The following is a 25,864-nucleotide window of genomic DNA, read 5'->3' on the forward strand; positions in this document are numbered from 1 at the left end:
TGTTGGCACAAAACCAGATCTTCAGGACCTTGCAGAAGAGTGTCAAAGTGGGGGGCAGTTTCATATCTATAGAGATGATGTCACCTCTGATGGGTCAGGTAGATGGGAAAAACTCTACTTCAAATAAGCCATTAGGGTTTTGAAGGTACAACCAACACCTTGAATGGTTCTTTTTGTCCTTGTATCAATCCTGTGAAGGGATGAGGTGGCTCAGTGGCTAAGACGTTGAGCTTGTTGATGAGAAAGGTCGACAGTTTGGCGGTTCAAATCCCTAGCCCCGCGTAATGGGGTGAATTCCTGTTACTTGTCCCAGATTCTGCCAACCTAGCAGTTCGAAAGCATGTAATGCAAGTAGAAAAATATGGACCACCTTTGGTGGGAAGGTAACAGCGTTCCGTGTGCCTTTGGCGTTTAGTCATGCCGGCCACATGACCACGGAGACGTCTTCGGACAGCGCTGGCTCTTCGGCTTTGAAATGGAGAGGAACATCGGCCACTAGCAAATATGTGCGAGGGGAACCTTTACCTTTACAATCCTGTGAACTGGGTTAGCCACTATTACTCATTAAGATCAATGTCTGTGAACCTCCCACAAAATGTAAGAAGTACAAACTAATGATTTATGTTATTGTGCCACAGCCTATGCACCGATTAAGAATTGTACTGTATCTGATGAATTCTAGTTCAACAATGTTTAGAATTTATTAGCCTGTAATAGCAATAGCACTTAGACTTATATACCGCTCTACAGTCCTTTACAGCCCTCTCTAAAAGAATCAGCATATTGCCCCCAACAATCTGGCTTTTCATTTTACCCACCTCGGAAGGATAGAAGGCTGAGTCAACCTTGAGCCTGGTGAGATTTGAACTACCAACTTGCAGGCAGCTGGCAGTCAGCAGAAGTAGCCTGCAGTACCACACTCTAACCATTGCACCACTGTGGCTCATGTAAGATATGAATGAGGAATTTACTGCCTCCAGAAAAATACAAGCTACAGTTGATGGGAGCAGAATATGGAGAACTATTAGTTGCCTACCTTTGAGTCAAGATGTTTTATTATGTTTGTTGCCAAAAGTAAACATTGTGACCCCTCCAGAAATAGCATACCGTATAACTGATCATCTGCAGTTTTTCATACTGACCACCTCCTAAGAAAAAAAAAAGGGTTTGATTAATGTTAAGTTACACAAATGTATCTGTCTTTATTATTACCCTATAAAATAGAATACACTCTGGTTATATAAATGGACCGAACACTGTGAATTTTAACAAGTTTTTTTTTAATGGTGCATTTATTATACTTTACATAATGTGTTTGACTTTTCAGGGATTGCAGTTTGACCTAGATAATACTAAAGTTTTGGGTGAAACTTCATGGATTTTCAACTGTTCTTATTGCGCTGAGTCCCTGAATTCAGCATTCTTGGCAAAACAAAGTTAGTCTTTATTTCTTGAGATTATTTGAGAAGGCAAGGAACTGGATGGTACACAGAGCTGAAAAGTGATGCCAGGGGGGACGTCAGTGACCTTTATTAGGTATGCATTCTATGTGTCTGAAGATCAACCTAAAGTATAAATGACTGGTGCTACTCAGACCTTTTGAGAGGTCACCTTTGGTAGACTTTATGGAAAAATATCAAGAGTATATTTCCTACAAGATGGAATGATTGAGGAAGCAGATTGGTTGGTTGGCTGGCTGGTTGTGTTTTTGTTTATTAGTCTAGCATTAATCATAGAATCCAGAATCAAAGTGTTGAATAGGTAAAGGTAAAGGTTCCCCTCGCACATAGGTGCTAGTCATTCCCGACTCTAGGGGGCGGTGCTCATCTCCGTTTCAAAGCCGAAGAGGCAGCGCTGTCCAAAGACGTCTCCATGGTCATGTGGCCAGCATAGTTAAACACCGAAAGCTCATAGAACGCTGTTACCCTCCCACCAAAGATGGTTCCTATTTTTCTTATTGCATTTTTACATGCTTTTGAACTGCTAGGTTGGGATTCGAACCGCCGAACTGCTGACCTTTTTTGGCGTCTTAGCCACTGAGCCACAGCATCTCAGTGTAGAATAGAAGTGTAGAATAGAAGAATACAATAGTGGTGATTAAAGTTTTAAAGTTTCTTGACCTCCTTATTTGGGTAGTGACTAGAAAAGAGATTATTAAAATTGATTTTATAGATGTTATAGGGCTGAGGCCCGTTTGATTGTGGGTTGAATACCAAAAAACAGCCGAAAGAGAGTGCTGAAACCCTGAGAAATTTCATTTAATTATTTTAAGTATAATTAAAGTTAAATTAAATAAATGCAGTTAACTTGTTTATTACAAATGAAGGCAAATATAGGTGTCCCAGGATAATGTTGCAGGATCCAATCTGTGTCAATCACCGGCACCAGAAGTTTTGTCTTCTGACCTTTCGAACTCATGCTAGAGTCCATATTCAGGGAACGTCTCTCTAGCTGAATGTGTGCTGTTGGGCGTGTGGTTTTTATAGTGTCTGTTGTAAGTGGCTTTTTAGATGTTGATTGGGGTGTGTTTTTGGCTGGCTTTTAAGTCATTAGCTGTCTTTTGCTAGTGCTGTCCAGCCCTTGCCTTCTAAGTACTTGATAGGCTGGTGACTGACGAGGGGCCCCATTTCCCTGGCTTCAATCACTTCCCTGGCTGTTTTTGTGCCTACTTGTCCGACAATCTTGGTAGCTGAAAAATGGAATGTGTGTCCTTGTTCATTCCAGTGTGAAGCTACCAATGAATTCAGGTCTCCTTGTGTTCTTGAAATCTGGTAGTTAGCTTCTTCCCCATCTGTCCTACATAGTCACAAGGGCAATCCATGCAGGGCAGTGGTGGGATTCAAATAATTTAACAACCGGTTCTCTGCCCTAATGATTTCTTCCAACAACCAGTTCACCAAACTGCTCAGAAAGTTAACAACCGGTTCTCCCGAAGTGGTGTGAACTGGCTGAATCCCACCACTGATGCAGGGGATTATTACATTGGAAGTATTTCCCACCTCCAAGAGATCTTTACAATGCATAATTTGTCCTTGTATGATGGAGGGAGGGAAGGAAGGAAGGAAACCACGCTGGCTGGTTAATGGAAGGGGACTGCTGACACAATGATGCAGAATTTAGGTTTATGGCTTGTTTGATATAATCAGCAGGAGAAGGAAAACAAGCTTTTTTTTGCCCCACTTGTTCTTTTATAGCTTCTTTTTTCATTTTTACATCAGCTAAATCACTGAGAAAATTTGTGAGCTGTGAAATAGAAAGAAGAACTTAAATACTAGGCACGCCTTCATCTAAACTATAGATTAATATTTTGTGGACAAGGCCAATGAATTCCACATTCCTTTTTCTCCTTAAGAACAGCCAAGATGAGAAGTTTAGAAGCATATGCTTCTTGATCTAAACATAGAACTTGGCCTAAAAATAAACCATTGTTTGCTTGACAGTTTTTATGACTTAGCATAGAAGTAAGCACCCTTTGGGGGCCAACGCTACACTGTACGTTTGTCAACAGTTGGAACTCAAAAGAAGAGTGAAGCCATATCAGAAGGTCTGGGTTTGAGGAGAGAGTTTGATCACTTTTTCCCTTCTTTTTAATGGTGAATAAGCTTATTTTAGGGCGCATTCACTACATTTTTTTATAATTTGTCCCCTCAAAAAGGGGAAGAAAATATGCATTCAGTTTTTCATACTCAAAAGCACACAAAGAATTATTGACCATAAAAAGGGGCTTTTAGGAGCTTAGCATGGCCCTGGGATTACATTCCTCCCCCCAACCCCACATCTAGCATAGCATCTTTTAAACCAACCTATCATGGTTTGTCAACTGTAAGAGCCGAGGTGGCACAGTGGTTAAATGCAGCACTGCAGGCTACTTCAGCTGACTGCAGTTCTGCATTTCAGCTGTTCAAATCTCACCGGCTCAGGGTTGACTCAGCCTTCCATCCTTCTGAGGTGGGTAAAATGAGGACCCGGATTGTTTTTTGAGGGCAATATGCTGACTCTGTAAACCACTTAGAGAGGGCTGAAAGCCCTATGAAGCGGTATATAAGTCTAACTGCTATTGCTATTGCTATGCCTTAGTGCCATGATGCCGAACCTATGGTACACATGCCAGAGGTGGCATGTAGCGCCCTCTCTGTGGGTACACGAGCCGTTGTCCCAGCTTGGCTTCGCCACACATGCGTATGCGCCTCTCGATGGCCAGCTGGTCTTAGGGTCTCTGCTGCGCATGCGCAGGGGAGGAGTGCACATGGAGGGCTGGGGTGCATGCACGGGGAGGGGCACATGCGGGGGGCACACGCACATTGCATTTTGGGGGTTCGGATGCTCGCTTTGGCCACTCAGTCTTGAAAAGGTTAGCCATCACTGTCCTAGTGTGTTTGATAATCACAGCTGTGTTTATTGAATAAACACAGTTTAAACAACCATGGCTTAACAAAATATGTGAAGCTTGGCACTGTGTCACCTTAGCTGAGTAAGGCCGACTGATTTATTAACTAGTGATGAAAACCAGTCAAGATCACCATTTCAAATTGGCTTGTTTCCTTAAACTAATGAATACTAATGGTTCATCTATTAAGAGTGTTTATATAATTACATTTATATCAAGCTTGCAAGAATTTGCTCTTCCTACAGAAACAATGCTAATAATAAACCATATCGAAATGATCATATTTACAGGGATTAATGGGTGGGGAAGGTCAGCATAAAAATACATGATTATAAGAAGCATCCAAAATGTCCATTTCAGAGGAGTTCCCTTTTCCATAGGTAAGGCTAATCTGAGATGCAAATAATTACCATGCATACATACATCAGTTAAGGCCTATTTTTAAACTTCTTGATTGCAATTCTATAATTTGATGTTCAAGAAGATGACATTCATTTAGAATAAACCTGCATGGAATTTTAAGATCTCTTATGCATGAGGCAATCTTAATTGCGGCATATCAATTAATTGTTCTGATATCTTACTTGGTGATATGTATATTATAATGGCTACATCATCTTTCTTTAAAAAAAATCCAGAACAACTTTTCAAAAAATAAAACAACATTTGGAAGATAATGTTGTTCAGCACCTTTGTGATCATTTTTAATCCCTCTCTAAGAAAGTATAATTTTTTGGGAATTCAGTTTGATCTGTATACTGCACGAGTCAAAAAGAGGGCTGTGAAAATATCTACAGACCTCTCACATCCTGGACATAAATTGTTTCAACTTCTACCGTCAAAACGAGCTATAGAGCATGGCACACCAGAACAACTAGACACAAAAACAGTTTTTTCCCGAACGCCATCACTCTGCTAAACAAATAATTCTGTCAACACTGTCAAACTATTTACTAAGTCTGCATTACTGTTACTACTAATATTCTCATCGTTCCTATCACCCATCTCCTCCCATTTACGACTGTATGATGGTAACTTTGTTCCTTGTATCCTTATGATTTATGTTGATTGTTTCTTAGTATGATTTGAATGCTTATTTGCACCCTATGACTATCATTAAGTGTTGTACCTTATGATTCTTGATGAATGTATCTTGTCTTTTTATGTACACTAAGAGCATAGGCACCAAAGACAAAATTCCTTGTGTGTCCAATCCACACTTGGCCAACAAAGAATTCTATTCTATTCTATTCTATTCTATTCTATTCTATTCTATTCTATTTGAATTTCCTGATATTAGCAGAAAGGAGAGACAAACGTTCTGGGTAACTGATCAAAGGGAGGAAGAGGAAGAAAGAATGAGGTGGTGAAAGGTTGATAATTTGAAAAGGAACATGTACATGACAGAGACTTGAAAGTCATTGACAGAAATACAGATAAGCTTCAAAGAAGTATTGGACAAAAATTAAGACATGGTTGGAAGAAATGATACAACAACGTATTGAGCTGAAGCCAGAAACATTTCTTTAGGAGTTCTAGCTGAAATTTAGAATAAAGAGAATGTATATTTAATCATTCATGTATTAACCACAGCTAGAATTGTATTTGCACAACATTGGAAAAGTGTAGAGATTCCTATTGATTAGAAGGTGATAAAGAAAATATTAGAATGTGCAGAAATAAACAGATTAACATTACAATTAAGGAGAAAGAACAAACTGAATATTATATGATTTGGGAAGTATTTTACAAATGACGTTGGAGAGAGAAAAAGGAGTTTGGAAATGAAGAAAACTAAAAAATAAGTAGACAATACACTTAGACAGACATATAAATAAGATGAAAACTGCTAGTATGTGTATGATGAGAATAATGATGTTTAATGTTGATATATTATTACTAGAAGATATTAAGAAGAAAAATTGAGAGTTTTATAACATGTAAATACTCAATATGTTATAATACTAAACTTAGGGAAATAATGTTACTATGAACGTGAAAGATGTGGAAAATGAGGAACGATGTTGCACAGAGAGTTGTTTGTATCTAGACAACACACTGCATAAGGAAAGATGGAATGTTTATTTTTGTAATTAAAATAATAAAACTCCTTTTAAAAAAAGAAGTACAGATAAGCCTCGAATTACAAGCCTTGAATGGTTTTTCACACAACTGTTGCAGCACCCCCAAGGTCACATGATCAAATTTTGGATGCTTGGCAATGGACATTTATGATTATTGCTGTGTCCGGGGTCATGTGATCACTTTTTGCAACCTTCTGACTAAGCAAAGTCAGTGGGGAAGCCAGATTTACTTAAAAACTGCGTTACTAGCTGAACAACTGCAGCGATTCACTTAAGAACTGCGGCAAGAAAGGTTGTAAAACGGGGCAAAACTCACTTAACAATGGTCTCGCTTAGCCTTGTTTTGGGCTCAATTGTGATCATGTCGAGGTGGCGCAGTGGTTAGGGTGCAGTACTGCAGGCCACTTCAGCTGACTGTTATCTGCAGTTCAGCGGTTCAAATCTCACCGGCTCAAGGTCGACTCAGCCTTCCATCCTTCCGAGGTGGGTGAAATGAGGACCCAGACTGGGGGGGCAAGTTACTGACTCAATTTGCTAAAAAATCGCTTAGAGAGGGCTGAAAGCCCTATGAAGCGGTATATAAGTCAAACAAACAAACAAACAAACAAACAAACAAACAAACAAATAAATAATTAAATAAATAAATAAAATTACCCATACAAAGAATATCCTATGCATGTAAGAAAGAAGGAAGGGGAAAGTTGCGGAACATGGGAGAACATGGAAGAAAAAACGATAGGAATTGTAAAGTTTCTTGGAATGTGGCTTGTACAGCTAGTGAAGTAAACCAGCAGACAAATGAAGAACGGCTGCAGGATTTGGGTTTGGCTAGTTTAAAGAAAAGAAGAATTGGGGCTGACATGATAGCATTATTCCAGTACTTGCGGGGCTGCTGCAAACAAGAGAGGGTCAAATTAATCTCCAAAGCACCGGAGGGCAGGACAAGAAACAATGGTTGGAAACTACCGTATTTTTCAGAGTATAAGACACACCTTTTTCCCTCAAAAAAGAGGCTGAAAATCTGGGTGCGTCTTATACATTGAATACAGCATTTTTGGCCTCCCGAAACCCTGCTCCGTTCACCAAAATAGCTGTGCAGAGCCTTCAGGAGTCTTATAGTGTGCTCCTGGGGGCCAAGGAGGGCAGAAATGAGCGAAAAATGCGCCATTTTTGCTCAATTTTGCCCCCCTCCCCCAGGAGCACTCTATAAGCCTCCTAAAGGCTATGCATGCCCTTTTTTGGACCAAAAATGGACCCATTTTTGTAAACAAAACAGACCTTTTTTGCTCATTTTGGGGGAGCCCCCCCCCGGAGCACTCTACAAGCCTCCTAAAGGGTATTCATGCCCTTTTGGGGGGGGGGAAATGGGCCCGTTTTCCTGAAAAACAGGCCATTTTGGGGAGGTCTGCAGAGTACAATTTTTTTTTTTTAAAAAAAAAGCCTCTTCAAAATCTTGGTGCGTCTTATACTCCGGTGCGTCTTATACTCCGACAAATACAGTAATCATAGAAAGAAGCAACCTGGAATTAAGGAGAAACTTCCTAACAGTGAGGACAATTAACCAGTGGAATAGATTGCCTCCATATAACAAATTGCCTCCAGAAATCATGGGTGCTCCCTCACTGGATGTTTTTAAGAAGATTCCAGACAGTCACTTACCTGAAATAGTATAGGTTCTCCTGCTTGAGCAAGGGGCTAGACTAGAAGTCCTCCGAAGTCCCTTCCAGCGCATTTATTGTAATGTGCAGCTGAAGGAAGTAATTGGAACTGTGAAAGTGGGAATTGTGAATAAGAGTTGTGGTCAGTAGATGCATATGTTTCTTGAATTGGAGATTAGTAGAAAAGTAAAGAGGTTTAATTTGTGCTATTGTGGTTGAAAGGGCCAAAGGTTGGTTTTGAAGGTGGTCATTTCTGTTGTGCGTGGGGTTTTATGAAAGCAGTTAAAAATTCTTTTGCACCTTTTGTATATCATTCATCTAGTTAACAAAACTTAATACAAGAGTATTGTTTGGTTGTGATTAAGGCTATGATTAAGAAGAGACTTTGTCATTTCAACCTCCATAATTACGATGCTAAATGCTAGTTGTTGCTACTTAGAATCTTGAATGACTTAGTGTCCTTTTGGTTCAATTGTTTGTCCTATTGTCTCGGTTTAGAAGTTGGAGATTGGGGGCACTTTTTGTTACGGTTTTGTTCTTAATTTGAGTGTAGGTTTCAGGCAATAGAACTGTACAATTTCTTTTCTCACTTATGCAGTGGTGAAATTGTAATATTTTTGCTACCGGTTCTGTGGGCGTGGCTTGGTGGGTATGGCAGGGGAAGGATACGGCAAAATTTCCATTCCCTCCCCACTTCTGGGGGGAAGGATACTGCAAAATCTCCATTCCCTCCCCACTCCTGGGAGAAGGATACTGCAAAATCTCCATTCCCTCCCCACTCCTGGGGGGAAGAATACTGCAAAATCTCCATTCCCTCCCCACTCCTGGGAGAAGGATACTGCAAAATCTCCATTCCCTCCCCACTCCTGGGGGGAAGAATACTGCAAAATCTCCATTCCCTCCCCACTCCTGGGAGAAGGATACTGCAAAATCTCCATTCCCTCCCCACTCATGGGAGAAGGATACTGCAAAATCTCCATTCCCTCCCCACTCCTGGGAGAAGGATACTGCAAAATCTCCATTCCCTCCCCACTCCTGGGAGAAGGATACTGCAAAATCTCCATTCCCTCCCCACTCTTGGGAGAAGGATACTGCAAAATCTCCATTCCCTCCCCACTCCTGGGGGGAAGAATACTGCAAAATCTCCATTCCCTCCCCACTCCTGGGAGAAGGATACTGCAAAATCTCCATTCCCTCCCCACTCATGGGAGGATACTGCAAAATCTCCATTCCCTCCCCACTCCTGGGAGAAGAATACTGCAAAATCTCCATTCCCTCCCCACTCCTGGGAGAAGGATACTGCAAAATCTCCATTCCCTCCCCACTCTTGGGAGAAGGATACTGCAAAATCTCCATTCCCTCCCCACTCTTGGGAGAAGGATACTGCAAAATCTCCATTCCCTCCCCACTCTTGGGAGAAGGATACTGCAAAATCTCCATTCCCTCCCCACTCCAGGGGAAGGATACTGCAAAATCTCCATTCCCTCCCCACTCCTGGGAGAAGGATACTGCAAAATCTCCATTCCCTCCCCACTCCTGGGAGAAGGATACTGCAAAATCTCCATTCCCTCCCCACTCTTGGGAGAAGGATACTGCAAAATCTCCATTCCCTCCCCACTCCTGGGGGGAAGAATACTGCAGAATCTCCATTCCCTCCCCACTCCTGGGAGGATACTGCAAAATCTCCATTCCCTCCCCACTCCTGGGAGAAGAATACTGCAAAATCTCCATTCCCTCCCCACTCCTGGGAGAAGGATACTGCAAAATCTCCATTCCCTCCCCACTCTTGGGAGAAGGATACTGCAAAATCTCCATTCCCTCCCCACTCTTGGGAGAAGGATACTGCAAAATCTCCATTCCCTCCCCACTCTTGGGAGAAGGATACTGCAAAATCTCCATTCCCTCCCCACTCCTGGGAGAAGAATACTGCAAAATCTCCATTCCCTCCCCACTCTTGGGAGAAGGATACTGCAAAATCTCCATTCCCTCCCCACTCCTCCCTGTCCTGTCCGCAAAAAGGGCTCTGCGTAGAAACATGGCATAGGTCAAGGGCCGAGACCCATCTCTAGAATACGGGTCTAGGTTCAGAAGCAACCTGGAACTAAGGAAAAATTTCCTGACTGTGATTTCCTGATTTCTGCACAGTGATATCCTCTCACTTTATTATTGTTTATTGTGAAGCCTTTTGTTCCTCCAGTGCACCGAAATCTCTGGACACCTTAAGATTCTTTATTCATAGATTTTTTTTTAAAAAAAATCAGTGTATTTATAATTTATTAATTTTTTTATCCAGCAAAATTTTAAACAAAGTGCATTAAAAAAATAGAATAAAACTCATTGGATGGATAAAAATTACATTCATCCATTCTTGGTGTGAAAAACTCCCCATAAAACTGAGGATTTAAAAGCATGTGTGTATGTGTGTGTGTGTGTGTGTTTGTTTTAATGCAACAAAACTAACTGTATGGGCCCAGGTGAGTCTTCTCAAAGAAGGCATTTCATAAATGAGAAACAAAAGCTGCTTTCTGCAAGTATGTTTATAATAATTGAACAAGATCATCAAGTATGAAAAATGCCATCTGGGTAGAAATGAACATTGAAGGCCAACTTTTATGCAGAGAGTCAGAAAGAAAATGACCTTGGATTTTGAAAGCCTTAAAAACCTTAGAATTGAAACTCCGTGCCAAAGCATATGTTGTTCAGGGCTGTTCCTCTCATCTTCTTCCAACATGTGGCTCCGATTTAGTAGATTTTGCCAACACAAATATACAAGTCCAATTTTGATCATTCCTTTGCATCAGTAGTCACTCACAAGAGGAAGTTACTGTTAAACAGTATCTCTCTTTATTTTACTCCCCGTATGGACACATGCATGCACAAAACAGAATTCTGGATTGCTTATTAACAAAACATTAAAAAACACACTTGCAGACCACAAGCCAACCTAATAAAGTGACCCAGCTGCAGTATTTGAAATGAAAGCCGTCAGTAATTAATTTGGCGAGCAGCACCAATAGTAGTCAAACCAGTATTAAAAATGAGAGAAATTCAAAAGGCTTAAGGCAGAGGTGTCCAGCCTTGGCCACTTTTAAGATTTATGGACTTCAGCTCCCAGAATTCCATGGTTTAAAGTTGCTACGGTTAGACACAGGCGTGGGCTTCAAAAATTTTAGCAATGGGCTCTCTGCCCGGTTGCTGGGTGGGTGTGGCCGTGATGGGCATGGCCTAGTCAGCTTCCTGCACCACCGGGGGGGGGGGCATTTTCACTCTTCCCAAGCTTTGGAAGCTTTCCTTGAGCCTCCAGGAGGGCGAAAACAGCCTCTCCGGGAGCCCGTTTTTCACCCTCCCCAGGGTCCGGAGGCTTTCCTTGAGCCTCCGGGAGGCCGAAAATAGCCTCCTCCAGGCCTTCCGGGATGCCCATTTTTCGCTCTCCCCCGAGGCATCCGTGTGGGCCCTGTACTTACCTGGCATCCCAAATGGGCCGTGTGGAAACTCCTGGGAGGGGCAGGGAGGGATGGGCGGGGCCAGCCAGGGGTAGGATTTGTGGGTTTGCAGAATTCGGCAGATCCTTAGCTAGAGAATCACCCGAACCCGTTCAATCCTGCAGCAGCCCACCCTTGGTTAGACACCCCTGGGTAAAGATTTCATAAGATCTCTCAAGGAAAGGAAAATTCCCTTGATTCCTCCCCAGCCAAGGAAGGGGGAACTATAGTTGGTTTAAAATAGCTAGATTAGGTATTCGGGTGGAAATCACTGGAGATATTGTTCTCTATGTGTCTTGAGAGCACCAGGTTGGAGAAGATTACGTGTTAAGACTTTTGACTTACAACCAGTTGCTTATCAATCATTTGAAGTTACGATGGCCCTTCAAAAACTATTTTTGTTGATTTACTATGTCACAGGTCACAGGACTATATTTTGGATATTTGGCAGCCAGCAGCTCACCTCTTGCCATTTGTAGCATCTCGTGATCGCATGGCCTTAATTTGCGGCTTTTTTGTAGGTTTCTAGCATTGCGTTTCCAGCAAACGTCTATTGGGGAAAATTGATTTGCTTAATGATCACAGTGTTTGTATAACGACTGCTGCAAAAAATGTCATAAAATCGGATCCGGTCAGATGATGTCTCAATTTTACGACCATAATGACCTTACAATTGTTATTCCAGGCTCAATTATGGACATAAGAACTACCTGTAGTTAAGACTGTTTACCACTTTAGTGAACATGTTCCTTACTCACAATTCATCGCTGCTTAGTTGAGCGTAAACATTTTCATTTAGCCTGGAACATACCTAGCATAATCCCTCGTACGGTTCAAAAACATTTTCCCCTCCTTGTCTTGAGTATTTCCTGGAATAACTGAGAGGCCTGGGATGTGATTTGAGCTCATGTCCAAAGGAATGAACAAATCCCCCAAATATTTAAAATATAAACCAGATGCCATCTGATAATTATCCTGCAACTGCTACCTCAAGCAGTTTGTAACAAATAAGCCCATTATTCAAACAGGAGGAGAAATCTCAGAGGTTAAAGAATGTGCAACTTTGAACTGCTTTGCTTGTGACACCTGTAGAAATTAAGGATGTTCTGTAGAATTAGTAGATGAAAACTCTTTTTAATTGGTGGGGCTGAAATTAAAGACTTTAGCCATGCTGGGTGGGAATTCTGAGCCTGAAGAATCCTAAATTATTTTAAAGGATATCTAGTTGGGGAAGAGGGCTGCAGAGTTACAAAAGAAGCATCTTTCAGAATAGAATTAGAATAGAACAGAATAGAATTCTTTATTGGCCAAGTGTGATTGAATACACAAGGAATTTGTCTTTGGCACCTATGCTCTCTGTGTACATAAGGACAATAAAATACATTCATCAAGAATAATAAGATACAACACTTAGTGATAGTCAAGGTTACTAATGAGCTATCAAATTGTACTAGTAAACAAATAAAACAGTATACCGTATATACTCGAGTATAGGCCGACCCGAATATAAGCCGAGGCACCTAATTTTACCACAAAAAACTGGAAAAGTTATTGACTCGAGTATAAGCCTAGGGTGAGAAATGCAGCAGCTACCGGTAAATTTCAAAAATAAAAATAGATACCAATAATGTTTTTGAATATTTATTTCAAAGAAAAACAGTAAACTAGCGGTGTATTCAATGAAATACTTCACTCACCTCATGATGCTGATGTCCTGCTGTGATGATGATGTCCCGTGTAGCCGCGGGAGCGATGTCCCGCCTCCTATGACACATGGCACAGTGATTCCTATCATTGGATCACTGTACCAGAGGAGGTGGGACATCGCTATGTGGCTGCTTGCCATAACAAGGAGGAGGTGGGACATCGTTGCAGAGCGGCAGGAGGGGGAGGAAGGGGAATCGTAAGACAGCCCTGCATTACATTAGAACGTGAGGAGGGGGGATGGTGTGGTGCGCGCTGCGCGGCAAACTGACACAGAGGGAGGGGAAACTCACAGGGGCACTGGGCCATTCACGAGTGTCACCCAGCGGCATGGCCCCGCCCCTTTTTCTCCTCCATTTCGGGCAAATTTTTCACTGACTCGAGTATAAGCCGAGGCGGCTTTTTTCAGCCCAAAAAGTGGGCTGAAAAACTAGGCTTATACTCGAGTATATACAGTAAATTGAAAGATACAAGCAACATGCTTATACTCATAAGTATGGAGAGATAGATACTAGGAAACAGAGGTGAAATCCAGCAGGTTCTGACAGGTCCTGGAGAACCGATAGTGGAAATTTTGAATAGTTCGGAGAACCGGTAGCAGAAATGTTGAGTGGTTTGGAGAACTGGCAAATGCTGGCCCCAGAGTGGGGTGGGAATGGAGATTTTTGTAGTATCCTTCCCCTGGAGTGGGGAGGGAATGGAGATTTTGCAGTATCCTTCTCCTGGAGTGGGGAGGGAATGGAGATTTTGCAGTATCCTTCCCCTACCATGCCCACTAAGCCACGCCCACAGAACCAGTAGTAAAAAGAATTTGAATTTCACCACTGATAAAGAGAAGAATAATAGTAATTCAGTGTTAGGTAATATGACAGTGTTTGGGAATTAGTTGTTAAGCAGAGTGATGGCATTCAGGGGAAAACTCTCCTTGTGTCTAGGTGTGCAGTGCCCTATATCATTGTTTTGAGGGCAGAGGTTGAAACAATTAACATTTAATAAAATAAAAATAGTTAACATTAAATAAAAATATAAGATGCTATTTTGGAGCTGGGTGGATGATTTCATTTTTCATAAATAAGCCTAAGTAGCAAATGATTCTATAGGAGAACATGTATCAGAAAACTGTAAGATTTCCAGAAGGTATAAGAAACCTTTCATTAATCTATTTATCATTCTATATGCAAGCCATGTTTTATCATCAGTAAGAAATGTTCTGGCACCTTAGATAAGGCTGGAGAAAATGCAGTTTTAATATAATTTCTTTGGTATAAGAATAAAAAAAAACCATTTTGATTTGACTTTTGGACCAGGATCAGTGGAATTTGGCAAAAAAAATGGCAATAATAGAATTTCCTTTTTGGCTTTGCACCAGGCCTAAATTAAGTCACTATAGTTTGTTCAGTGAACTCTGATTTTAAAAAGCTTTCGTTTTGTTCTTGGAAAACATAAGCATTTTATTTTATTATGTTTACTGGTTAATTGTCTTACTAAGTATTGGCATGAAAGGAAACCAAGAAGAGGGAAATAAATAAATTCCCAACGGCTAATATATGGCAAGGATCCCTAATCAAGCCAGGATTATATATTTAATTCTTTCTTTGTAGCAGAATAAACAAATATATTCCCCTATTCCTGGGGTGTCAAACTCAATTTCATTGAGGGCTGCATCAGGGTTGTGTTTGACCTCTGGGAGGTCAGGTGGGGATTGACGTCACTCGTGTAGTGTAGTGGCCCAAGCACTCTATGGGCCCCCAAGCTCCGTTTTCGGCTGCGATGACTCCTGCAATCTTCTGCCAATGAAAACAGAGCTCGAGAGCACCACCCGTGGCCCTTGTGAGCTCCTTTTTTCTGGAAGAGGTACCGTGGGCCGGTCCTTCGCTGTTTCCAGGGCGGCCCCACAGGCCAGATCTACTAAGAACTCCGTCGGCTGGATCCACCCTGCAGGCCTTGAGTTTTACACCCCTACCCTATACTGACAGATCATGTCATGGCAAAATAAGAACCACGAGTCCAGAGATGGCAATACAGGTGTAAAAACGTGTTAAAGTTCTTGTGTATTAGGCTGTTAAGTGATTTTGCCAAGCCTTTCAGATAATATCTCAGAGGCAGGAAGAAGGTAGGAGAGATAATAAATCAATTTAACACATTTTTTCAGTAATTCTGAAATATCGCCAAAATGTAACTGAATAATAATAGATCTTTTCAACCAAAAATTTTGCTGTTAGTTTTTACCAAGCTCCGGTTTTGTCACTTCCAAGCACTTTACTTGCATGGAAAAATTGGTTTTTTTCCCCACTAAAGCAAAATCGAAGTCTTGCAAAATGTGTTTGATGGGATGATGAAGCACTTGGCCAGTTGGGGGTTGAACTACCCTGTTTCCCCGAAAATGAGACCTCCCTGGATAATAAGCCCAATCAGGCTTTTGAACACATGCGCTAAAATAAGCCCTCCCCCCAAAATAAGCCCTCCCTGAAAATATTGCAACACAGTAGCAGCTATGCGGTGATCACATTCGCCGCCTCCTGCACCTCAAAAATAATAAGACCTCCCCGAAAATGAGGCCAAGTGCTTATTTCGGCGGTCAAAAGAAAATAAGACCTTGTCTTATTTTCGGGAAAACGTGGTACATGCTGATCTACTTTGCTTCTTTGACTGTGTAATTAATCAAAGATCTTGAATTTTGACAGCATTGGAAATGAGGAATTCCATTCTAAGGAACTCCATTCTGTATAAACGCTTTATTCCTTTTTGTAACCCTGATAATTGCGTGAAAGGGTTTAATCATGATGGAATATTTTAAATCCTACTCATCATTCCCCTTTTTCTTGGGTGTATGCAGTGGCGGATTAAGGCTCACTGGTGCGCTAAATACTCATAAATCTTGCCTCCCCCCTTTGTACATACTGTACAAATCTTTATTGGTTTTTTCTTTCTTTCTCAACTTTGTGGTGCCCCCTTTGGGCCTGGTGCCCTAACCACATACTTAGTCTGTTTAATGGTTAATACACCACTGGGCAGAGGTGGTATTCAGCAGGTTCTGATCAGTTCTGAAGAACTGGTAGCAGAAATTTTGAGTAGTTTCGAGAACCAGTAAATGCCACCTCTGACTGGCCCCACCCTCATTTATTCTCTGCCTCCCGAGTCCCAGCTCATCGGGAGGGAATGGGGATTTTACAGTGTCCTTCCCCTGCCACGCCCACCAAGCCATGTCATGCCACGCCCATAGAATCGGTAGCAAAAAAAATTAAATCCCACCACTGCTTGTGTGTGTGTGTGTGTGTGTGTGTGTGTGTGTGTGTGTGTGTGTGTGTGTGTAGCCTTTGCACCACAAGGACATGTAAAAGCATTCCACAAAATTAAAATGGGTAAAAAACCAGTCATAGATACCAAGCATCTACTTGAGAGACCGCCTACTGCCAATTACCTCCACTAGACCGATTAGATCGCATAGATTAGGCCTCCTCCGAATTCCATCAACGAGCCAATGTCATCTGGCAACTACCCGGAGGAGAGCCTTCCCGGTGACTGCTCCGACCCTCTGGAACGAACTCCCCGTGGAGATTCGTACCCTCACCACCCTCCAGACCTTCTGCACTGCCCTTAAAATCTGGCTGTGCCAGGAGGCCTGGGGCTAAAGATCCTAACCCCACCCGAATCGTATGATAGTTGTGTTTTCTTTTAACAATGTATTGTTTTATGTTCATAACTTGTTTTGTCCTCCCCTTCCCCTAACTTGTGAGCCGCCCTGAGTCCCCTCAGGGAAAAGGGCGGCATACAAATAAATAAACTATAAACTATAAGCAGAACACAATATTTTTACACAATTTCTCTAGTCTTTTGCATCGTATTTTGGGTGAAAATAGTCCCCAATCTGGCCTCATTGTATGTTTTGCCACCTTCCGATTAACTTGCTCTTCCTTTTTCTAGTGGTGGCCAGAACAATCACAATAAGGAAGGATTTTGGTTTGGCCATGACTTAACAGCCATGAACTAGAGACCCACAATGTTCCCAGGACGTTGCTTGGTTTTACAGCCCAGGGGCCAAACTTCACCAGGTCTTCCTATTCGTCTCCTCAACCTTTCAGTCAACTCTCAGCAGAGAAAGGGGTACTGCAGCCAAGGTTGTGTAACCTCTTCCCTCCAACTCCAACTGCTTTTGTCGCTGGCACCACTGTTTTTGTTAGGGACTGACAACGGCTTGTATTGTGCGCTCTGGAGGATTTTGTATACCTTGGCCAAGGCCCAGATCTGATAGTGAAATAGGACAGCTTTGTAGAGAGCATATTTGGATCAGGAAGAGATTAGAAATGAAAACCTAGGCTCAAGTTTCTTTTCATTTTCCTCTTTGCAATCATTCTCCCAGTATTGCCTCCTTCCGCGCCACCAGGGTCAAAGGTATATATTATAGTCCATTTCCTGCTGAGTGGGAAGTATCAACATCCTGTGTTCACAGTTGCCTCTGCTAATCAGCGTCAACCGTGGAAATTACCTTGCTTTCATGGACTTGTGAGTGATTACAAAGGAAACTTTGCTAGGCCTGAGCCACTGGGTCTATATTTGACGTACTTTACTTCTGCCCTGCGATTTCCTTTGCTTCAGGCAACTGACTCCATTTATGACGGTCGCGGTGTCCCCGGGCCACCTGGTCTCTTTTTGTAACCTTGTGACAAGCAAAAAGTGAATGGGGAAGGTAGATTATAGCAACAGCAATAGCAGTTAGACTTATATACCGCTTCATAGAGCTTTCAGCCCTCTCTAAGTGGTTTACAGAGTCAGCATATTGCCCCCAACAACAATCCGGGTCCTCATTTTACCCACCTCGGAAGGATGGAAGGCTGAGTCAACCCTGAGCCGGTGAGATTCGAACAGCCGAACTGCAGAACTGCAGTCAGCTGAAGTAGCCTGCAGTGCTGCATTTAACCACTGCGCCACCTCGGCTCTTAACAACTGTGTTACTAATTGAAGAACTGGTCTGATTCACTTAACAGCTGTGGCAAAAAAAAGACTGTAAAATGAGGCAGAAATCAGGTTAACAGGTATCTTGGTCAGCAACAGAAATTTTGGACTCCATGGTTGTGGTTGTAAGTCTCTCTGTAATGACCCATAAAGCTCCACGTCGAGTGTACAGAGCTCCCAGCTGCAAAGCAACACATTTCTGGCCTTGAGAAGGGGTGAAACCAGGCTTAATAGCAGTAATCTGAGAGGGATCTTGGAGCCTTAGTGGACAACCAGCTAAATATGAGCCAGCAGTGTGCAGCGGTAGCCACAAAAGCCAATGCAATCCTAAATTGCCTTAACAGAGGAGTACAATCAAGATCAAGTGAGGTACTAATACCATTCTATAAAGGCTTAGTAAGACCATACCTAGAATACTGCGTAACCCGACAAAAGGGCGAACGTCAAAACCGCGCCCGACTAAACTGCGTCGCTGACGTCATCAACACGGCGACAACAGCCAGCGCGGAGAAAGAAGGGCGCTTTACAATAGCATGTCAAAAGAAAGCCGATTTAACTTAAGGTAAGGGTTAGGTTTAGAGTTAGGGTTAGTGTTAGGGTTGGGTTAAGTTTAGGTTTAGGGTTACTTTTACAGCACGCTTCTGTCTCCGCGCTGTTGTCGCCCTGTTGATGATGTCAGTGACACAGTTTAGTTGGGCGCGGTTTTGTCATTCGCCCTTTTCTCGGTGAACCAGAATACTGCATCCAGCTTTGGTGAACACAGTATTAAAAAGACATTAAGACTCTAGAAAAAGTGCAGCAACCAGGATGATTAGGGCACTGGAGGCTAAAACATATGAAGAACGGTTACAGGAACTGGGCATGGTTAGTTAGTGAAGAGAAGGACCAGGGGAGACATGATAGCAGTCTTCCAATATTTGAGGGGCTGCGCCAGAGAGGAGAGAGTCAAGCTATTCTCCAAAGCACCTGAAGGCCAGACAAGGAATAATGGATGGAAACTGGCCAAGGAGAGATACGACCTATAAATAAGGAGAAATTTTCTGATAGTGAGAACAATCAACCCATGGAACAGAAGTCACCTTTGGAAGTTGTGGGAGTTTCATCCCTGGAGACTTTCAAGAAGAGACTGGACTGCCTTTGGTCAGAAATAGTGTAGGGTCTCCTGCTTGGGTGAGAGGATTGGACTAGAGGACTTACAAGCTACTTGTCACCTACAAAGCCCTTCATGGTAGTGGATCTGGGTACTTGAGATACCGCCTACTGCCAATTACCTCCACTTGACCAATTAGATCCCATAGATTAGGCCTCCTCCGAGTTCCATCTGCCGGTCAATGTCGACTGGCAACCACGCGGAGGAGAGCCTTCTCGGTGGCAGCTCCGACCCTATGGAACGATCTCCCCATGGAGATTCGTACCCTCACCACCCTCCAGACCTTCCGCACAGCCCTCAAAACCTGGCTATCCTGTCAGGCCTGGGGTTAAAGACCATAACCCACCCGAATTGTATGAATGTTGTGCTTTTAATGATGTACTGTCTTATGTGTTAATCTGTTTGTTTTCCCCTCCTTTCGAATTGTAAGCCGCCCCGAGTCCCCCCAGGGAAAAGGGCGGCATATAAATAAACTACTCCATACTCCATACTCCATACAAGGTCCCTTCCAACTCTGTTAATCTGTAAAGGACTACCTGTAGTAGCCTCATCTTCATTGTATGTATTCAAGCAGAGTCTAGGCAGCCATCAGTCAGGGCTGCTTTAATTTGAATTCCTGCACTAAGCAGGGGGGTTGGACTTAATGGCCTCAGTGGTCCCCTTCTGACTCCAATTCTGTATATGAAAGCATTCTTTTTGAAGTGGCTTAATGGCTACATGGAAGGAGAAATTACTTTTTTCCCGTGAAAAGCAGCCTTCCGTTATGAAACCCAAAAGCACTTCAATTAAATTCCAACCTGCTTGAATACCTGCTAAAACCTGTTGGAGCTTGCCCATAAGAGATAATTTGTTTACTAAAGAGGGACTCTTAATTAAAATAGCTCTTCTCTCTTAATGATAAAGAATAGTTTTTTGGGGGAAAAATCCATTTAATTACCGGTCAGCCAAATGGTGAGCAATTCATTTTTTAAGCCATTCAGCCAAATCTTCATTAAACAGTGTTATTAACGTAAGAAATTAAAAAGCCATCAATTTGATTGTATTTAATTATTTAATTTAAGTTTTATTTTGTTATTTTTTTAATTTTATATATTTTTTATTTTATTATGCCTCCTATCTCCCCTACAAGGTGACTCTGGGCGGCTTACAAGTTATAAAATAAGTAAAAAATAATGAAAGCATAAAGGTACAAAAGTAAAGGTTCCCCTCACACATATGTGCTAGTTGTTCCCGACTCTAGGGGGCGGTGCTCATCTCTGTTTCAAAGCTGAAGAGCCAGCGCTGTCCAAAATCATCTCTATGGTCATGTGGCCAGCAGGACTAAACCCCAAAAGCACACGGGAGCGCTGTTACTGCTAGGGTGGTGGAAACTGGGACAATTAATTGGAGCTCACTCCGTTACGCAGCCCTAGGGATTTGAACTGCCGATTTTTCTGATTGACAAGCTCGGTGTCTTAGCCACTGAGCCGCCACGTCCCTTTTAATGAAAGCATAGTAACACTTAAAAGTACACAGAATGAACGATGAAAACTGTACTAAAACCAAAACTAAGAGATCTAGGAGATGGCCGGCACAGGGATGTGGTCTTCTTATCCCATTAGCTACCTCCAGTGGTGAGCTCCCCCCCCCCTGCCCCCGTGGACCCAGGCCAACAGCAAGCCAGGTTTTGATACCCTTCCAGAAGGCCAAAAGGGAGGGGGCAGCTCTCACCTGCGTTGGAATAGCGTTTCACAGGGATGGGGGCCACAGCAGAAAAGGCTCTTCTCCTTTAACCAGCCTGCTGGAATTCTATATCAAATGGCATCTTTGGCAGGGCTATTTCACTGGCACAAGTGGGGTGGGCTTTCCCATTGGAAAGAGACGGCACCTCAAGACACCCTAGACCAGTGGTGGGATTCAGCCAGTTCGCACCTATTCGGGAGAACCGGTTCTTAACTTTCTAAGAGGTTCAGAGAACAGGTTGTTGGAAGAAATCTTCTTTTGGTTTTTCCCCACTTTACAGGGCTAATCCTGTAAGGAAGGCAGGAAGGAAACATTCTAGTGTTGTTTCTAGCCTAATCTTTATTGCCCTGCTTACAGAAACTGCATCTCCGGTTAACCCTTATTACATTGGAACAGCTAAGGCAAAATGCCCATCAACCTGAGTAATGTTGAGTTGGCCACGCCCACATAGTCACATGACCACTAAGCCCCACCTACCCACCTGGTCATTAGGACAGAGAACTGGTTGTTAAATTATTTGAATTCCACCACTGCCCTGGACCTATGGCATGTAGGGCTTCTTTGCTTCAATAACAATGAAAATAACAGATTGGCCCACTGACGTCTATAGTGATGAAGTGCTTTGAGAGACTGGTCCTACAACACCTCAGGTCCTGTCTTCCACCAGATTTTGATCAACAGGATGGCTATCCCCCCCCCCAAAAAAAAGGGATTGGATGAATTCATGAAAGTCGGGCCTTTCTGTTCAATCTGGAAGACTCGATATTTTCTGCCACTTGAGGAAGGCCTGCCTCCAAATACCAGGGAACACCAGAGGGAAGATATACAGTATTCATTTCACACCAGTGACTCATAGCATCTTCTAATGTCATCCAAGCATGGCTGAGCCAAAATAGCAGTAAGGAGGACAAGCTTTACATCAGTTCAATGATAGCTGGAAGACGTTGTACAGGGGTCATAAATCAGCAGCGGGGAAATGTTCCGTGTCTCAGTTTCCTGCTTTAAAAGCATCTATCCTGAGGCCAGGAACGTTTTGTTGGCTTGTTTTGTGGGCAACAAAGGTTGAACGAAGGAGGGCCTTGCTGTGACCCAGCGGGGCTGATGTTAGGTTTCGGGCTTGGTGTATTTTGGCATGGGAAAAGCAATGTTCTCCTAAAAATTTTTTCCTTGCGCCTCTTTCATTGGAAATCTTGCTTTGTTGTGTCCAGGTGCTGGGAGAGAATGAGAAACATTGGAAAGCTGTATTGGTTGCCTTGACAGAGAAGGACCTCTTGATGTTTGAAAGCATGCCACGCATCAAGGAAGCTTGGCTTACTCCACTGCATTCCTACCCTCTCTTAGCTACCAGGTATGTTCTTTTCTATAGCCCAGACTGTAAATATAAGGTAAAGGTTCCCCTCGCAGATATGTGCTAGTCATTCCCAACTCTAGGAAGTGGTGCTCATCTCCATTTCTAAACCAAAGAGCCAGCGCTGTGTGAAGACGTCTCTCTGGTCATGTGGCCAGCATGACTAAACGCCAGAGGCGCACAGAACACTGCAACCTTCCCACCAAAGATGGGGTCCCTATTTTGCTACTTGGGGCATAAAAGTCCAACAGGGTAATACTGTGTCACAGACAGGAAACATCACATTAGATCAGGCAGATTTGGGCTCTGACTGGCAATGCAAACATTCCACTGTTTATTAGTACTGGCTTGTATGATAATTCACTCTCAGCAACTTCCCACGTGACAACCAAGCTGCTTAAAATCTATTGGAGTAGAAGACGTTCTTAAAACAAGAGGCCAAGTACAGGTAAAGGTTCCCCTCGCACATATGTGCTAGTCGTTCGCGACTCTAGGGGGCGGTTCTCATCTCTGTTTCAAAGCCGAAGAGCCAGCGCTGTCCGAAGATGTCTTTGTGGTCATGTGGCCGGCATGACTAAGTGCCAAAGGCACACAGAACCCTGTTACCTTCCCACCAAAGGTGGTTCCTATTTTTTTACGTGCTTTCGAAATGCTAGGTTGGCAGAAGCTGGGACAAGTAATGGGAGCTTACTCCATTAAGCGGCATTAGGGGTTCGAACTGTCGAACTGCTGATCTTTCTGATCGATAAGTTCAGAGTCTTAGCCACTGAGCCACCATGTCCCTTAAAAGAGAGAGAGGGAGAGAGAGATCACATTTTTAAACTCTCTGATGATTACCAGACGCTTTCCTTTCTCTAGTTCAGAATATATAGAGAGATACCACATTTTTAAGTTCTCTCTTGACTAGCAGGTACCTCCTTGTCTTTAGCCCAGAATATATATGTAGAAATCATGTTTTTAAATCACTTATTTCCCTTATTTTTCACCTCCCATTTTAGCCAGCGGGACTTATGCAGATCTGTAATAAAACAGATTCTCCCCTCTGGCTACAATTAAAAAGGTACAAGATGAAAAATAACTGAAAAGAGAGAGGTGAGAAATAGCAAACAATGTGTTCCCATAATAGGAAATTGTGTGGTAGTATTATATTAACAAGTTTCTATGTTTGGTTTGGTTTTGGTTTTATTAGAATTTGTAGGCCGCCCTTTTCCCTGAGGGGACTCAGGGCGGCTCACATAAAACTGGGAAGGGGGGGATACAAACATCAAGATAGAGACATATAATAAAATGGTAGGCAACATACATTCATCATTCGGGAGGGGTAACTATCCTTATCCCCAGGCCTGACGGGCGAGCCAGTTCTTCAAGGCTATGCGGAAGGCTTGGACGGTGGAGAGGGTACGAATCTCCACAGGGAGCTCGTTCCAAAGGGCCGGGGCTACTGCTGAGAAGGCCCTCCTCCTTGTGGTTGCCAGCCGACACTGGCTGGCCGATGGAATACGGAGGAGGCCTAGTCTATGGGATCTTATTGGTCGCAGGGATGTAATTGGCAGAAGGCGGTCTCTCAAATATCCAGATCCACTGCCATGTAGGGCTTTATGGGTGATTAATAGCACCTTGAAGCGCATCCGGAGATCGACAGGTAGCCAGCGCAGCTCGCGGAGGATAGGTGTTATGCGGGTGAATCGAGGTGCACCCGCGATCACTCGCGCGGCTGCGTTCTGCACTAGCTGAAGTCGCCGGATGCTCTTCAAGGGCAGCCCCATGTAGAGCACATTGCAGTATTCCAGCCTGGAGATCACAAGGGCCCGAGTGACTGTTGTGAGAGCCTCCCGATTCAGGTAGGGTCGCAACTGGCGCACCAGGCGAACCTGGGCGAATGCCCCCCTGGTCACAGCTGTTAGGTGGTGGTCAAATGACAGCTGCGGATCCAGGAGGACTCCCAAGTTGCGAGCCCTCTCTGAGGGGTGTAAAATTTGACCCCCCAGCCTGAGTGATGGAATATTAGTCAAATCTTTGGGAGGAAAACACAACAGCCACTCGGTCTTTTCTGGGTTGAGCACAAGCTTGTTAATCCTCATCCAGTCCATAACGGCCTCAAGACCCCGGCTCATCACATCTACCGCTTCATTGAGTTGGCACGGGGCGGACAGATACAATTGAGTATCGTCCGCATATTGATGGTATCTAATCCCGTGCCTGCGGATGATCTCTCCCAGCGGTTTCATGTAGATGTTGAATAGTAGGGGGGATAAGACCGAGCCCTGAGGTACCCCATAATTTAGGGGCCTAGGGGATGATCTCTGCCCCCCCACTAACACCGACTGCGACCTGTCCGAGAGGTAGGAGGAGAACCACCGTAGCACGGTGCCTCCCACTCCCACCTCCCGCAGTCGTCGCAGAAGGATACCATGGTCGATGGTATCGAAAGCCGCTGAGAGGTCAAGGAGGACCAGGATGGAGGGATGTCCTTCATCTCTGGCTCTCCAAAGATCATCCATCAATGCGACCAAAGCGGTTTCTGTGCTGTAACCGGGTCTGAAGCCTGACTGGAAGGGGTCTAGGTAGTTTGCTTCCTCCAAGGACCGTTGGAGCTGGAAGGCCACCACCTTCTCAACAACCTTCCCCAAGAAGGGAAGGTTGGAGACAGGACGATAGCTATTAAGGACAGCTGGATCCAAGAATGGTTTCTTCAGGAGGGGTCTCACCACCGCCGCTTTCAGTGCGGCGGGGAAGTTCCCCTCCTGAAGGGAGGCGGTCACGACCGCCTGGATCCAGCCTCGTGTCACCTCACTGCAGTTCGTGACCAGCCATGAGGGACACGGATCCAGAACACAGGTGGAGGTACTTACAGCTCTCATGGCCTTGTCCACATCCCCGGGGGTAACGTCCTGAAACTCAACCCAGAGCTGTTCTACTTGGTCCCCCTATGTAAGTAGTCCTCAATTTAGGACTGGTTGCTTAGTGGCCATTCAAAGTTACAGTGGAGCCTACAAAAACTATCCCAAAGATGCCTTTTCTAGAAGGCAACTGAACTTTCTCAGTTTATTGTTTGAAAGGTTTTGCTTCTCATCAAAGAAGCTTCTTCAGTTCTTCAATTGAGAAGCAAAATATTTTCAATCAAAAACCTAGGAAAGTACAGTTACCTTTTAGAACAAGCACCTTTGGGACAACCATGACCTGGATGATTGAGAATCTTGACAGACATTTACTCCAAAAAACTACTTATATTCCAGTTCTGAAGTTCCGGTTCCACCACAAAACCGCGGTAGACTAAAGCGCGTGTGACTAAAGTGCGGTAACAAAACCACACCGTCAAAACCGCACGACAACAGCGCGCTGACAGAAGCGCGCTGTAACATAACCCTAAAAATAA

General features: G+C 43.5%; 1 protein-coding gene across 1 annotated transcript in view; it reads left to right on the forward strand.

Annotated features, from left to right (window-relative positions):
* Positions 1–25,864, forward strand: part of SNTB1 (syntrophin beta 1) — a 126,130-nt gene that overhangs the window by 86,072 nt on the left and 14,194 nt on the right. Inside the window, exon 4 of the mRNA XM_087706733.1 lies at positions 22,349–22,488. Within this exon, the coding sequence (XP_087562859.1) occupies positions 22,349–22,488 (140 nt within the window). The remainder of the gene's footprint in view (positions 1–22,348; positions 22,489–25,864) is intronic.

Source organism: Thamnophis sirtalis, unplaced genomic scaffold, assembly GCF_051295495.1.
Source record: "Thamnophis sirtalis isolate CommonGarterSnake01/CBP01778 unplaced genomic scaffold, rThaSir2_p1.2 scaffold_2, whole genome shotgun sequence".
Taxonomy (NCBI): domain Eukaryota; kingdom Metazoa; phylum Chordata; class Lepidosauria; order Squamata; family Natricidae; genus Thamnophis; species Thamnophis sirtalis.